This window comes from Symphodus melops, assembly GCF_947650265.1.
Source record: "Symphodus melops genome assembly, chromosome: 1".
Lineage (NCBI taxonomy): Eukaryota > Metazoa > Chordata > Actinopteri > Labriformes > Labridae > Symphodus > Symphodus melops.
In genome coordinates this window covers 53,121,700-53,138,487 of record NC_136691.1, presented here as the reverse complement: position 1 = coordinate 53,138,487, position 16,788 = coordinate 53,121,700, and the positions used below count along the sequence as shown (strand labels likewise).

General features: G+C 38.9%; 1 protein-coding gene across 1 annotated transcript in view; it reads left to right on the top strand.

Annotated features, from left to right (window-relative positions):
- The window catches only part of LOC306826102 (PDZ and LIM domain protein 5-like), a 35,103-nt gene extending 18,335 nt beyond the window's left edge, over positions 1–16,768 (top strand). Inside the window, exon 4 of the mRNA XM_079347213.1 lies at positions 15,845–16,768. Within this exon, the coding sequence (XP_079203339.1) occupies positions 15,845–15,911 (67 nt within the window). The 3' untranslated portion in view covers positions 15,912–16,768. The remainder of the gene's footprint in view (positions 1–15,844) is intronic.
- The last annotated feature ends 20 nt before the right edge of the window (positions 16,769–16,788 follow it).

Genomic DNA, 16,788 nt, shown 5'->3' with positions numbered 1-16,788 from the left:
TCACTCTAATCCATGAATGTAAATACCAGTGTTACCATAGTAACCATCACACAAACAGTTTTACTACGTTTGCTGTGAGACTTCCTTGATCCAGTGGAAAACCTAAAGCAGCGCTGGAATTGAAGGTAACAGGTGCCAAAACAACGTCAGCGTGTGATGGTTTATTTTTCCAAGTCTTTTCAACACTAATCAGCCAGTTTGAAAAGCACAAAGACAGATATGAAAGTCCAAATCAGCAACAAGAGAGCCAGGCGTGATCGAAAACAAACTAAGCAGGCTGACTTTGAAGAGCAGCGCTTTAAAGACACGCTTCAGATCTTCTGTTTGCAAAGTCTCGCTTTAGATTTTTAAATATTGAGTTGGAAGTCGCCCTATCGACTTATTCCCGTATTTAAGATCAAAGTTTTACTTCAAAACATTAACATCACAAAGGTTTTTTTTTTCTTTTTTCTTGTCATTAAAAACAGATTTGGAATCCATCAAAGGCTGATTTTTTTTTTTATCAGTTTCTTTCATCCAGGAATGAACCTACTTTGTTTCTTTTATTGATCTTTTTAACTGACAAGATCACAAAAATACTTTTCAATAGTTTCCATCTGTCATACTTCACTTAGCTTCAGGTTGACCACTGATTAGTCACTCAGCTATCAGAGAACATTATGACCAGACTATATTTATCCACAGCAGCCGGTGTCGGGCAGTGAAGTGCGAATATTAAATGAAGAGGTTGTGAGTGTGTCATTTCGTCACTGTGTCACTGACAGACCGAGGGAGAAGAGAAGTTTCACCATCAGCGTCACATTACAAGAAGATTTGATTGAGACACCTCAGCAATCACATTTGATTTTTTTGTTTTAAATCACCAAAATACAAGCAAACCAAAAGTTGTATTTCTGTAATTTAGTCTCTTTTTTTTTAATTTCAACTTTTTTTAAAATGTCTAATTTTATATACTTTATTAATCCCTGAGAGGAAATTGTGGTTTGCACTCTGTTATTTCAGAGACATGCACAAGCAGGACATGTGGACATGGAATAATGTAGAGATGTCACAGTCCGGCGGCTACACCATGAAGCCTTAAACAGGGAGAGAAGCAGCAAAAGCCCAAACAGAGCAGGCATCAGTGACAACAACAAAACACTGATTTAGTCAGACATTGCACAAAAGGAGGATCTGGGCTGAAGGAGGGTTGCAAGTGTGCCTTGCAGAGGGAGCTGCGAAGTGTAGATGGGATAGAGAGGCTTGAATAGTGCGCTATGAGTGCGATACGCCAATAGGATGCTGTTCAAGCAAATCAGCCGGCGATTAGTTGATGAGGGCTTGCATGAGCTCATCTGTTATCAAAAGACTGGAAGGATAGTGGAGCGTGACTCCGAGGCTTGCCTGAACTAATGCTATGCTCAGTGTTGTAACTTAATGAGATGCATCAGTACTTGCAGACCTGAGAATATGAACTGAACATCGCTGCTCGCTCACTTACAGCAGCTTTAGTTCACATATACATGTATCTTTTTTTAGTTTCGGAACTTTGTGATATTTCTGAAATGCTTTCTATAACTTTAAATGCAATGTATTCAAAACTTTCAAAGAAGGACATCAAGAATGTTGATCACCTTAGTATACAGTATTTTTAATTTGGTGCTATCCCTTCTGTGAAATAAGTTTTATCATACCAGTGGGATAGCTGAGTTACTGGTCTGAATTGTTTGTTGTTTTTCTTCTAATTTCACTCTGTCTCTGAGTTTTTATTCTGTCTTGGAATGCACTTTATATTGTCAGGCTAAGAATAGCTTCCAAAACACACGTTTTGCTTTGGGATCTTTGCAGCTTTAACAGCTTTTCAGATAAGCGTTGTAAACAGTGTGTGGAGCTCTCCTGATAAGAAAGTGAGTTTGTTGAAAGAAGCAGGGAAAGGAAAGGAAGCATGGATGGAAAAACAAACAGAGACCAATACAGGAAAATGTAATTTACAACACAGATGAATGAAACACATAAACCATGATAGAGACGGATTCTCCAAGGTCGACCGTTTTGATCAACCTGCTGGACAGCTGCAGACTCTGTAAACCAGGGATCAGCCGGCTGGATGGCACCAGGCAAGAATTTTAAAACATCTCTGCTCCATGTTTAGATTCACAGATATCCATAAAGTTTTATTGTAATTCCTTATGCACAGCTGTCGAAAAAATGCAGTCGGGTTCCTGGGGAACTTTTTTCAGAGGACGGTTTTTCCGTTTTACTCTTCAATGTCAAACTGAATTCCATTTGATGAGACTGAGAAAGAACAGCTCGTATCTTCTACTTTAAACAGACTGTTTCACTGTGAGGGAGCTATCAGACACATGTGGAGAACATGTGTTCAGAACACACACACACACACACACACACACGTCAAGGGGCTGGTTGGCATAGTTTACAGTTTTTGTACACTGAACCTCTTCAATGTCGATGGACGACAAAGAACAGGATTTATGATCGCCCTATATAAGTTAGGGTTTATTATATAATTATACGACTAACTTGCAAAGGCAGATATGTTTTTTAAGAGCAAATTAAAGAGACATCATTGTTTAAGTTGATTATTAGTGTTCATAACAAACACCTTTACAGTAATGTTTAGGTTATTGCTTTTTGTAAATTCCCCTGGCTTACACAAAGCGCTCTTGTTAAAGAACTACAATTCAGGATCAGGCTTGGTGGTTGTGCTTCAAACATTCCTCCTATCCAACTCTGTGCAGTATTGAAGCACCAATTACATAGTCACGAGTCATTTTTTGCAAGTCCATGTCTAAACTAACGCATTAGGATGCATTTTCATTCTTTTTAAGTTGCGTGTGGTTAATGCAGAATCTGTAATGTTCACATTATAGACGTTTCATTTCGAGATTTTTGTGTTAAGGATTTTCATTAAGTTCTGATTACCAAAAGATTTTTACAAAAGGCATGGCAGTGGTGATGGTAATGTGTGCAGCAGATGTGGAAGGTTTTGCATGATGGGAGCTTGACATTCATTTCCAAATGTTAATGCCCCATCAATAAAATGTCAAAAGATTGTGGTCAAGCCCCAAATGTTGAATCCAAGTCGAGTCTCGAGTCACGTTTGTGGGAAACTTAAAGTAAGACCGAAGTCTGAAGCTCAAGTCCCCATCTCTGAATAAAGTCATCATTAAATACAGTTTAAAAACACTGTAAGTAGAACGTTATTGTAATTACATTCAGACAGGATATTATTGTTGTAAAGTTTTCCGTGGGTGGTTTAAATAGAAAGATAAGGTAAGTGGAGCAATATGGTTGTAAGACACCATTAATCTGTTTGTGTTTTCTTGGTGGACTCCAGGAGTTTTGGTGTTAAGAGGGAAAAGACGGGAAAGATGCAAAAACAACATTAGAACTGAAGTGAAATGGATGTCTGAGGGATTTATATGAGAGCTAAGAGAACAGACAAGGGTGGACATCAAGACGTGTCTGAGAAATGACAAACCCTCGATGACCTCTCCTCTGTGAATATGTTTTTGCTCTGTAGTGTTCCCTTTAGAATAGTGCAATCACAGAGTTTCAACACTTAAATTAGCCTCTTAAGAGACGTAATTATTCTCTTTAGAGGTACACCAAAAGTATTAAACTGTTCATTTCCACCAGTCATCCCATGCCTCAACAAAACCACCTTTGTATTTCACTGTTAAACTGCCTGTGTCTGCCTAAATGCTTTATTCCCCACAGAAAAGTCTTTTTCAAAGCCCATTTGACTGTTTAATGGGCATGTGTGCGTGGTGTTTTTCACCGCCATCTCATGGTGTAGAGAAAGTAAAAAGGCAAAAACAGTTGACTGAATGCTCTCACCTGAATGTAACAAGCCCCTCACAGAACGCTGCAAATGACCGCATGATGTCAACGAACAAGCAGTCACATGACAAAGAAAGGCTTTGAGGCTGCTGCTGTGTGGTGTTCAGTTAATTAGTTCCACTTCTCTTTTATCAGAGGCGAGCCCTAACCCTGTTGAAAAGACCTCAAACAGGATCAAAATGGTGACCGTCACGCCTATTCTTTGTGATTTCCGCCCTCAATAGTGGAGTGTAAGGCCACAATGACAGGCCATAGTAAGCCATGGGTAAACATGAAGTGTGCTTTTAGGCTGAACTGCAGCGCAGTGGTGGTGTCATTTTGCAGCAGTGGTGCTGATTTACGGCCCCCTCTGCATGCACACACACACACACATTAATTAGTTAGAAAGGAAGCCCTCTTTGTCTTGCACACTTTACTTTCACTTACTACTACGACGACTGCAAAGCATTTTGGAGAAACTGCATTTTTCATAGAGACAAGGAACACACACACACACACACACCTACACACACACCTACACACACACTCACACAGATGGACGTCATTGCAGCTGCTACGGTTATTTTGGGGTTTTGAAGTTGGCTCTTGATGCAGGGCAAAGGGTTGGGTGGGGGAAGTTTATGTAGCGTTCGGGTATATGTTTTCATTTTGTTTGTATTATGTTCTCCAAATAGAGACACCGAGATCCCTTTGCTGTACGTGCAAATGTGCACAGCCAGTAGACCAACAAACAAAAACAAACACACATGCACATGCAAAGCTGTTGGTTTACCTTTACCTGCTGTTGCAGAGTGCCACAATGGTAAGCAGTGTTCAAATGACCACTCACAAAGGTCCATGTCGTTTCCTCTTTGACATATCTCAAACTCATCCACATTAGAGAACTCTAGTTTGTAGTGTAAATGTCCACACAGTGGATTTATGTGCACATAGATGGATGACTAATGATGTCATCATTTCAGAAACATGAAAAAGTAACACTTTCATAATTGGTCATTTGGTGAATGGGCCAAAGTCAGTTCACTATTTGAAGGCATGGCTGTCAATTTAACCGAATGATCTATGGTCTGTTTTCAGCTAAAAGTTTGAAAGAACAAACGCAGAATGGATGTCATGCTTTTTTTAAACTGGCCAAAGCATAATAAGAACCGTGTGTTTGAACTCGCCTGGCTTCGAAGGGGAAAGATGACCTGTTTGCAAAACTATAGGGACCTTGTTTTAATGCTCACGGTATGTTTCACTGAGTAAATTAACTGAAATAGTGTACTTCATTTAGTAAAATAGGAATGTAATGGGGGTTTTTTTGTGATATTTATACACCGCTCCTTTACATTTCTCTGACAATACTTTTTCTTATTCTTTTCTTATTGGTCCACCAACATGTTGATATGTAACACATGATATGTAAACTGGCAACTTGAAGTTTCTCTGAAAATGGAGACAATTGAGACATGATGAGCATTACGGTTTTAGAAAATAGTCATGCAAAAACAGTTTTGAAGGCGGGACTTGAACCGGGGACTGCAGCCTCTTCATGTGGCTCATGATCCAACCGCTGAGCCAAACCAGTGACCCCATTTGGTTACTTTAACATATTCGCACATACTCCATTTTTTGGTAGCATTACTACAATATAAGTTGCTTAATGAATGAGCAGTAGATGACGTTGTGAAGCAGACATCTAGTTACAGTAATTGCTAGAATTTGCGAGATGTGAGCTGTAGCTGCAGATATCCGCTGCCCTATGAAAAGCCTTAGTACTCTTAGACTCTGCAGCTGCCATTGTCACTTACACAGCTCTAAGGTTTGCCAAAGATGATTCAAAGCCAAGAGTGCTAAACTGTGCTCACCTGTCTCTGTCATTCACAGGTCTAAAGTATTTGCCAAAGATCATCTAAAACTTACAGCCATCATCTTTGGCTTTGGTCAGTGGTCCTCACACCGGGAGAACGCAGCTACAGACACACCTGTCTCTGCCTGTCTTTCACTAGTCTGTTGTTTTTGCCAAAGAAAATACAAATCCCCAGAACCTTAGGGGTCTGTGAAGGTAGCCCACACATACTCTGAGGCCAAGAACAGTGTGTGAATCTCATCTGTCTCTGCTTTTTTAATTCTTCTCTGCTCTTCGCCAAATATATCTTTGTGTAAGCCAAGACCACTCATCTTTAGGCCAGCCAGCATTGTTGAGTGATTCCCAAACGGGCAGCTGAAACTGTGTGAAGAATCATCTGGGTTTATTAGACGAGAAAAACAAGAAGTCACATTTCATAAGCTCTGAGTAAATACAAAAAAAAACAAGTTTTATGGTGCAAGTATAAACTGTACACTCGGCAGGTTTGTGCCAGATTAAATAAAAGTGACTGTAATAAATTGCAATCAACATGTTATGAAACACAATACACTTAAGTCCCAGACACATTTGCAGTCTTTTGTTACATTTCTCACCTGAAGTCTCCTCAGTTATCAGTTCAGATTGGATGGAATGGGTGAAATCAGCCAAACTGTGCGCTGTGTATTTATTGTTGCTCTGATTTAGTTACATAACGGGATGACTCTCTCTTCAACTCAGAATGACAATGTGTTCATGAGGACTGTGGGAAACATTTGTGTCTTCTGAGGACAGAATAACATCTTGGTGACTTTGTTCAGCCCTCTTGATACCTCTGACCTTGTCCCACCGTTATCCTCTCCAAATGAATCCGTTCTGGTTTTATAGTGGAAACAAAGGCGCTCGAGGGATTCCAGAAGTTCAGACATTTGTTCGTTGTCGTTGCCAGTATCTTTTATGATCTTTGCTAAATTGGTTGCCTTATTGTATGAGACAAGTGACTTTTTTTTCACTTCAAGCACAAGTTCAAAAGGGGTTGCTTGAATGGGAGCCACAAATTACTTTTTTCACACGTGCATTTTTCCAGAATATTTCAACACAATTGCATCTAAAATCTTCCTAACTGGCCTGTTTCGATGAGCACCTCATAGCTGGAGACTTTCCCAGGAAGGGGGGGAGGTTCTCAGTCAGCAGGACATGATGTTAAGAGGATGACTAGGAGATGGCAGATGGAGCAACAGCATCGGATGCTGTGATAATTTTGTGTTTAAGTAGAAGCATTCAGAGTGTCAACAAAGAAATGATGAACAAATGCGATCTGAAAAACGTAGGATGCAGCTTCACTACGTGCATGATGACCAGAGCAGTCTCTCACAGGTCACTTGATAGGAGCGTCATCAGATCTGCCAGGTATTGAACTTGGGGATTGGCTGATAAAATTCTGGGTAGAGTTAAGGGGGAGAGGGAATCGGCACTTGTGTTTTCAAATTCAACTAAACCTTATAGTTTTCAGGAGTTCTGTGGTTGAATGAAGAGAGCAAAGAAGCACAAAAATAAATAAACGGAGAAATAAAAACACACTAAATCCAGACTATCAGACGCGAGTAAATCTTCTATCTCGTTGAATGAATCTCTGTGAGTGATACTGATGCCTTTAACTCTCTTAACAGTCAAAGGACCAGATGTTGAATATGGAAAAACACTTCCTGTTCCAGCAGTGTCTGATTTTGATTGGCAGGCTGTCCCAGTGCTGGACCCAGCCTGAGGGCTGTCTCTCAGTTTCTCTTCTGTTCTTCTGTTTGATGTACTTTGTTGTTTTTCTGTTTCGGCCTTCAAAAAAAAAAAAGCTCTAAGCTGCCAGATAAAAGAAAAAGAAAAAATCTTTAAAGTAGCACGCAAACAAAATGTAGGTTAGATTCACTGTACAGCTTAGGTAGTTTTGCACCTGTCATTTCTCCAATGGTTTACTCATATACCGGCAACTTTTTGTTAACCGAGAAAGCACACAATTTAACACCGTAATTCAGGTAGATCTTACAAAATGTAGCACGAAAGACCTAGAAATCCAATCTGCTCTAATTGATCTCACTTTTGGCCTCCTTTCAGAATAATGAGTCCGCTTTCTTTTTTGAACATCCGTGTGTTTCCCCCGTAGAGCCCCAGCATGCACTGGCTTTACCTCCAAGGCAGAGATTCCTAAAGCTTTTTTTTTTTTTTTTTTTTTTTTTTCTTTCTACCAAGACCTGAAACAATGCAACCTCCATCTGATTCTCATGAAATCACACCAGGGCTTTGGCTTGTTTAACCTGTGTTGAGTCATGTCAGAAAAGCATTTCAGGATGGACTTTAAATATGTTTGACAGCCCCGACATGACTTTGATTAACTCAGATTCACTCTTGGAATGAGTCTGGTCTTTCTCTGCTTCTCCTGTTGAATGCTTCTCGTCAAGAATTTCACAGTGACAATAAAAGCTGAGATTTGTAACGTACTGTAAAAATGTCAATGTTTACAGCATCGTTGAAAAAAAATCTATCGTTAATTTCTTTGTTGGAAAGAACTGTAGTGGATTGAACTTTTTTGTTTTTTTTAACTCATCTGTGTTGATGTAATAAAGGCTAAGACTGATACACATTTGCATGTATTTTGGCGTGGCTGAAATTTGCACGCATTGTAGTCAGTTGCCAGGTGGCTTAAGGCCCGCCTCTGCTCCACCTCTCAGCCAATGATGGGCTTCTCAGCAGCTTGTCCCTCAGACTATTTACATGTTTTATACCCTCTTGGGCTCCTGTTTTCACATTGATATTTCTTTCTACCTTGGTCAGTCTTCTGAAAAACAAAGCTGTAAAAGTTAAATTACATTTTCAAAGACAACATGGCTCTTCAAGTCCTCCAATTTAATGTTTTACTGCCCCACAACTCTGCAGACATTGTACACAGTGAGACTTGTTCATTTTTTGTTCACTCAAGCTGTTGCATTATTGTTTCACATAAAAAGGAAACATCAAAATATATATATTTAAGTAAGGAACGTAAGTTTTGTGATCTTTGGAAAGCATCTATGACAAATTGCATGCTTTAAAAGTACCCAGGCTGCTCATCCGTTTTATGACCATGAATTATGTGCACTTTGGTGCGTCACTGTACGCGTTGGTTTAAGCTGTAACTCGTTGTCTTCGCTGTCGTACACTGTAAGTTTACATTTATACATGATTTGACAACTTTGCTCAATTGCATGGCTTTTCCACCCTTTTATGTACTGTTACATCAACAGCACTTTATCCTCACTTAGGGACCTCATAATTCTACTTTCACATTTTTGCTCTCCAACTTCACCTTTTTTTGTTATTTTTTGGGGGAGTTTTAATAGTTTTCACTGAAGAGAGTTTCACTGAGATATTGTTCTGTTGCTTTACTCTCTTGGGTGACTATTAGCAACACAAATCATGCTGCTCTGCATGCTCCTGTGCTGCCTAGATTCAAAACAGCACTGTTGACCTGCACACTGCTGGAGACATTGCATCCTTTCTCCTGCCCGGATGGGGTTAAACTCCAATGGGCCTGTTTCCTCTTATGGTCTGTTTTTAAGAGTCCTCAGGGTAGCGTTACACCACTTTGTGTTTTTGTTGGAAAGTAAGCTACTCTAAAAAATGTTCTTGTTTGTTGTTTTGTTACCACAAGAAACACTGGCTTTATACAAGTTCAAAATGTTTCATTGTTTGTGATATCGACTTTCCTGATTATGTGCATCGCTCTACACAGAGTGAAAATAAAATAAAATAAAAATACAAATGTCTTCATGTTCGCATAAAAGCAGCTGAAACGGTTTCTTAAACCTTCTTTAAAGATTTAGGTCATCCCAAGTCTGTATTGAGAGCAATGTTTGTCCTCCATCAAATAACCAGACAACAGTCAACTAGACAGCCTCTTTCAAGAAAGCCACGGTGGACTCATACCCTGAGGCTTTTTGTCTCGTCGTATTGATCTGAGACAAAGGATGGAGAAGCAAAAACATTTACAACATGAGTGAAACGTAAACCTAACATGGCCTACATGATGTCAAGCTTGCCTTGGAGTGGAAACACATTCACTGGAACAACAACTAGAAATCAACAGAAGATGTTTTTCGTTTTCTGTGGCTGCACTTGTTCAAAGAAACTTTTCCTCAAAGTTGATTTAACTGTGTAATGTTTCTGAAACAGCTTGTTAGAAACCTAGTTTGTTCCTTTGGTCTGGTCAGCGTCAAAGCGTCTTTCAGGATCTCGAGTGATGTCATAGTCATCTGAAAGGCCTCTGTGTCGACTCTGGTAGAATGTAGAGGATAAAGGAACAAGGAGAGCAGAAACACACACCCAATAACACACACTTGATTTTGTGAAAATATGAGGAATCATATTTTATCTTAAGAGATAAGAGATCAGGGCCCACATTTTTAAAACCTTTTTTTGTGAGGTTCAAACATGCGAACAATGGCCTACAAATACACTCACACAGCTCCAGTACAATGTTAAAGCTGATGTCAGACACACTCTGCTTTCAGGTCTATTTAAAGGCTCACTTTTTAAAGGCTCAATGTGTGAGATAAACTCACACATTGGTTTTGATAAAGCAGAAAAGTAACACGTTTCTTTCTGCATTAAACCACAACAGTGAATGTGCTTACATCAGTTTATGAAATCAGGAGTTGGCAGTCTTTAAAGGTCACTCTTTATCTTTAAGCGTGTGCTCATCACTTCAACATATCCACACATACTTTCCCATCACACAACCGCTCCATATTCAGACCTAAATGCTAAATGGCTGGCAGTCACTAATTCCCTTACATTCTCCTCTCTGCAACAAGTTGGTTGGTCTGCTTCGGTTTAGGGTGAGAAAAGCCTGAAATTAAACCAGAACACTCTCATATCTCCTTTTCTGGCACAAAAAAAAAAGGTCTGGGACAAGGGAAGATTGTTTGTCCCTCTCTCAGGAATGACGACTGCATACATTTTAGAGGGCTTAGTTTCAATAATCATGATCAACTTTGTTTAACAAACAGTGACCTCATTCCTGGAAAAGAGAGGAAAAAAACATGGCATTAAAAGCAGGAAGGAGGAACAAAGCAGAGAGGAGGGAGATAAGTGAACACGAACAGAAAAAGGGTTTAGAGACGAGATAAAAACAAGTCCCTGTTTTACACAGCGAGGGAGGAAGTGATCCATTCTTCAATCTGTTGCTTGGTTCTTTGAGAAAATACTCATATTCCCCAAATAGCATGATTGATGCATGGATTTACAGAGACAAAAAGGCCCTGTCACAGTATAATTTAGTCTTTTCTGCACTCCACATTTTTCATCATTGCAGTATGCTGCTAACAACTGGAAAGGAAAAAAATGAATTTCAAAAATTAAAAAAGTGACAGATTTCAGGGACACCTTTTCAAACCCTGCATTGATCCGTACTGACTGCAGATGTTAAGTTAAATCTTATCCCTATATGTCTTTGGCAGGATTGCAAAAGTTCTCACAGGAAAACTTGCAGGAACTGTAAGGTATTTTCAAGACAAATTAGGTGCAAATCTAGGATAAGTGCATGGCTCATAAAAACACCAGACTGTATTTAAGGCTGAGAGGACCACTTACAGGCCGATCGGTTTGAACATTGCTTTGCACATGCTACAGAGTGTATTAACTTGTCTCTGTAGTTAGTTGTAATATTTCCATGGTCACCCGGGTCACTCCTGACTCACCGTCACTTCTCCCTGCGTAATACATCATTGTGTCAGTATGTGTGCTTGTATGTGTGGGTGTGTGACAGCTGGCCTTTGTCCATTCTCTACTTCTAATAAGTCTGTCATTCAAATAGAAATACACCTCATCTACTTCTACATCTAATGTCTATCTTACAGGGGACCATGGTGTCCTGGGACATTAGCTAACAGGGAACTAGCTATAGCAAACCGGGGATCTTTTCGAGGTCCCCTCTTAGACATGAAAAAATAATCTAAAAAAATCATGTAAAAAATTAATCTAGTGAGCAAGTGTTTAAGGCCATGGTAAACAGATAGAACCTTTTAGATTCACGACAGACTCACTTCAATCTGTACATTTTCTTCAGGTGTGTAACTAGTTTTGTGTCTTTGCCTGGGTATAACGTACATTTTGGTATTACATAAATAAGTGTTCACCTTCTACTGCTTGTACAAAGCAATTCAAGTCTGTGTCACCTGTATTTAAACCTCTCCTGCATTTTGACCAGTCCACTTTTATCACATAAAACCCCACACATACACAGACCCAACAATCTCCCATTGATTCAGCGTTGCTGGTTGCTTTCTGGTTAAGCTGTTGGCGTGTTGGGGCACAGCCCTGGAAACATCGCCTATGAGCTCACTCGAGTAAGAATAGACTGGAGAGATTAAATACAAATGCTCATCTGAGAACACAGAACAGATTGTACAGAGGATTTAAGAGGAGAAGTGACAATAACCCACTTTTTATGACGGATCAATTTATTGTAGTGCATTAATGTGGTAACACACTTGAAGTGACTAAAAGTAAGACAAAAGTGATGTATGGAGGCACATTAAAACCAAATCTGTCATTGAAAATACATTTGGAACAGAGATTTATCGAACATTTCAGCTTTCATGTCTTTAATGGTACTCATAAAGTACACCGCAATAATAACAGATGTTGACATGATGTCGTCACTAAACTCACAGAATGAGGGAAAATAACAAGGAAATCACCAATGAATGCAACAGCATGGATGATACTGTATTCTCAAATACAAAGCCACTATTGTATCAAAACAGCTGTTCTTTTTTTTTTTTTTTTTACAGGGCTTGATTGCATTACTTGTGAATAAAATCGCCCTGCTGTTTTGTTCATTAAATGTAAATTATGACAATGTAACAGACAAACTATAATATTCATGTAAGTCTGTTGTCACTCGTGTTGGTTCATGTATATATAGAAATAATGATTTGAAGAAGATAAAAATTCGGGTCAGGGTGCCAGGCAATTGCAGAAAATGTTTGATTCACATGCAAGCCCCAAATGACCAGCATTCAAAAGAAGCAGAATAAATATGACCGTGAATGGCTTTACAAAATATGGAAAAAATGTTAAATACACCACTGAAACCATCGCATGCACTGGGATGTGGTCAGGTATCAAAGCGAAACCAAAATGGCCGTCACCACAAAGAATAGCACGATTATTACTGACATACAGTTCCATGATCAGTCAAAATCAATTTATAATATAAACCTTCCATGAAACTGAGAAACTGAGCAGACTCTGACCGCCTGACAGTTGACATGCAGTGTTACACAAATTCAAGAGTACAGAAATACCAGCTGTTCTTTAGCTCTTAATATGACATTAGAGTCAAACTATTCACACTAATGAAGTTCACACACACACACACACACACACACACACACACACACACACACACACACACACATACATAAGCATCCAAGCAAATGTTTCCGTGTGGTGTGTAAGAGGTAGATGTATGAAATGCCATGTTAGTCATTGTCACACTGTCAGTGTCTTTATTGCATCCACTTACTCTTTGACCCTCACACATTCGAGCTATGGAGAAACATTCCTGCTGCATAGTGTTTGATACAGTGAAGGTCTGTTCTAAGGAGCACCAGCGCAAACCAGAAGCCTCCTGTTCTGGTGACATATTTTCCAGCCATGATCAAGCTCAAACTGAGGACGGGTTGCGTTAGGCCTGTTTGAGGTTGATGTCCAGACGTGGACTAAAAAATATTATTTTATATATTTTGACTTTGGCCTATCTGAAAAAAATCAAATCCATTACATAAATCTGTGATCAAATCCAAACAGTGAGATTTGTGATTTGCTGTGCACCTAATAGAAACGGCATTTACTGTACACACACAAGGAATTTGTCTTGGCGTACTGAGTTGCCTTTTAGTGGTGAATCTACACTCGTAAAAATGCACAATTATGGCTTCCGTTTGTTTCAAAGTTTGATTGGACAAAAGTTTATCTGCTTTCAGCAATAGAAGCAACTGGCGAAGGACTATTTTCTCTTGTGCATTGCTTGAAATGGCAGTTTAAATAGGGGTCTACATTTAGTGGAGCCTCAAACCATCAATAACTTTTCAAATCCAAAGACAAAGGGTTTTAAGCCTGTTAAATTAAACTCTGGTTCTAATTTAGTTCACAATCAAGCAGACCCTCCCACCCCTAAACAAAACATGTCAGCGCTGGTATTTCCACTTCTAGTTTTAGTTCCAGTGTAATCGTGGCTACTGCACTCACGGACCTTATTTAAAATGCCTCCTTGTTACCCTAACTAGTATATCCAGGTCTTTTCATGCCATTGGAGTGGAAGTGATGTCATTGCTGTATGACTGAATTTCCAAGTATATGTTAGGGTTGCTTTTATACTTAGATAGTATAGTGTGTACAGTGAAAGTCAGGACAGACATACAGCTCACATTGACTCACTGAGACAAAAACCAGATAGGAAGTGCCGTCTCAAGTGATATAAGGAATGTATTAGACACTTAAGGAGATGCAAAGGGGGTCTCTATTGTTTTAGCAGGTGTTCAAAGTATGATCTCGGTATTTTGACAGTAAAGCTTGTCGGTGTCGGCAAACTGCCTGTGAGGCTTCTAAAAGGCTTACTTCAGGGCCTTTTAGATTGTCTACCTGCAGAGCAGCTCAGGTCAGGGTGAGCTGTAGATTAGTTTAATGGCATGATACCCTTCTGCTTCTGGTCTTCACATCTTTTAAGAGGCTCGCAGCTCATGTAAAGGCGATCAAAGGACACTGTTGAAAAACTAAGATGACAGAGAAACAAGAGACAGAGAGAAAAAGGCCAAGCCCATGAGTAGCTGTGGAGCACGATGTGTTTCTAGCAACCACAAGTCTGTCGTTTCAAATTTACTGAGGTGAAGGACATGAACCTCCCTGAGGAAGTTTCTAGAAAGGCTGCTCTGAGAGGAATGTGGGGCTGCTGACATTCACGCGTCTTCGGTTACTCCTCGGTTTACCTAACCCTTAATTTATGTGAACTCGTTTATTTTTCCCCCCTTCTTATCATGCACAATGAATGTGTGGTTTATTTTTTCCATGTGTGTTACTTTTATTGAGTAAATTCCACCTTTGAACGGCACTAAATTTCTCATCAATATTCTGTATTAATATCATCATAAACCAGGACCTTTAGCTATGAACACTGTAAGCAGATGAAATATAAAAAATCTATATAAAATTCATTTGCCAACCTTACATTAGTAAGGAGTCATTTTAACAGTGTAGATACAAATCTAGTGTTTAGATGACCCGAAGGGAGTCATGTATCAGCAGTAATAGTATCACATTAATACAAGCCTTTCTAGAATAGAAACAGCTGCTTAAAAAAACATTTGCATATTTCATATTCACAATCTGACTCAGCACACACACACACACACACACACACACTGAGTAGTAGCAGATTCTGCTCAAGTGCCACGACAAATATGAGAAGGACACCAGTTACCTGCAAAAATGAATGATTTATTTTAAGACAGTAAATTAGTGAAATAAGAACTGGAAAGAAAGATTGGAAATCGGAGACAAACTGTACCGGTTGCTAATTGCCTGGTTATGAAGCTAAGGCAGTGACCATCATAGAGACCTTCTCACGATATTCTCCACGCTAAAATCTCAGGTTTAGTCTTATTTCACTATAACCGCAGTTTGTCTTCAACTCAGTGAGATTTGACCTTTTATAAAATGGGCTTATATGTTTTTATAAGTTAGTATAAAAATCAGTAATACATTTCTGTTGTAAGGTCTGTGGGACTCTGGACAGTCAGTGGTTTCAGAGCTTGATGACAGTGTGAGGCGTGCAGAGTAAAAAAACTGGCCAGTGATCAAAACCGAACCCACCAAAGAAAAACATAATTAATGATGTGTTCAAATGAGTTTTATTTAAATGTTTGCCTTTTTATATTTCCTTGAAAGTTCTTAATGTTCTGTTTTCATGTCTCTGTAAAGCACTTTAAAATATGAATGGTGCCTTACTACAGAGTGATAGCTAAGTGTAAATTATGGACTTTAAGAATACATGGTCATTTCTAAGTCATGTAATGGTATAAAATATATCAGGGATGTGCATGCTTTAACTTTCGTACTTTCGCTCTTCTTCTCTTCCTTCAGGGCCTCCAGTGTTCCCAAACCTCCTCCAGTGGCTCCAAGGGTAATGTTCAACAGCATGTCAGTGTAAACACAGATTATAATGTGTTTAATTACGAGCACAGCAGGTTTTTAAGCATACCAGAAAATCAAAAATATGATTAAACTTTAGTAAGAAAAGGCACAAGAAACAAGTATGTTAACACGGATTTGCTTTGAAAGTATTGATTTAAATCAAGCAACAGAAAAGCCCAGTAAAATACATCTTTTTTAGGCTTAATAAACATGTTTGTCGTGCTATAATGGATATTAATAAGCAACTCAAAAGGCTTCTGTGAATATCCTCTATAAAAATAGAGACACAAGTTGCTTATTGGTCATTCCTTATAAGGTTACAATTGAGTGAAAGATGCTGTTAGCACCCATATTAACACGTTGAATAATTTCTAAAGATCTGATAACAACATTATCTATTGGCTAGTTTTGATTATGTACATGATTGTACATGATTTTTTTACTATTAGGACATCTTATATATTTTTGGTGATCTTGAATGAAAATTAAAGTTTTTTATTATTTACAAGTTTTATTATCTATAGAAAAAATCCATCACATTTTTATTTACAAATGATAGTGTTACCATAGAAGAAGAAAATAAACTAAAATAATCAGAAGTTAAGGAACTAATGACTGAGTGAGTCTGACCGTATTGAAGATACCCCAAAGAGATTGTGTGTTTCTGTTGTTGCCCTTCTGAAATGATGCCATACACACGTCTGCTGCATGAAAGTCACCTGTCATGATTTCTGTTTGTGTTGTTTATATATAATGTTTTAAAGAGGCAGAAAAATCAGCACACTAAATGTCTTTAACATTTCCAGGAAAGAGCAGCAAAACAACGGACACGTTTCATCACTCGGCCTGTAAAGGACATTCGGTGTGCTGTTTTTTTTCTGTCTCTCTTTTTT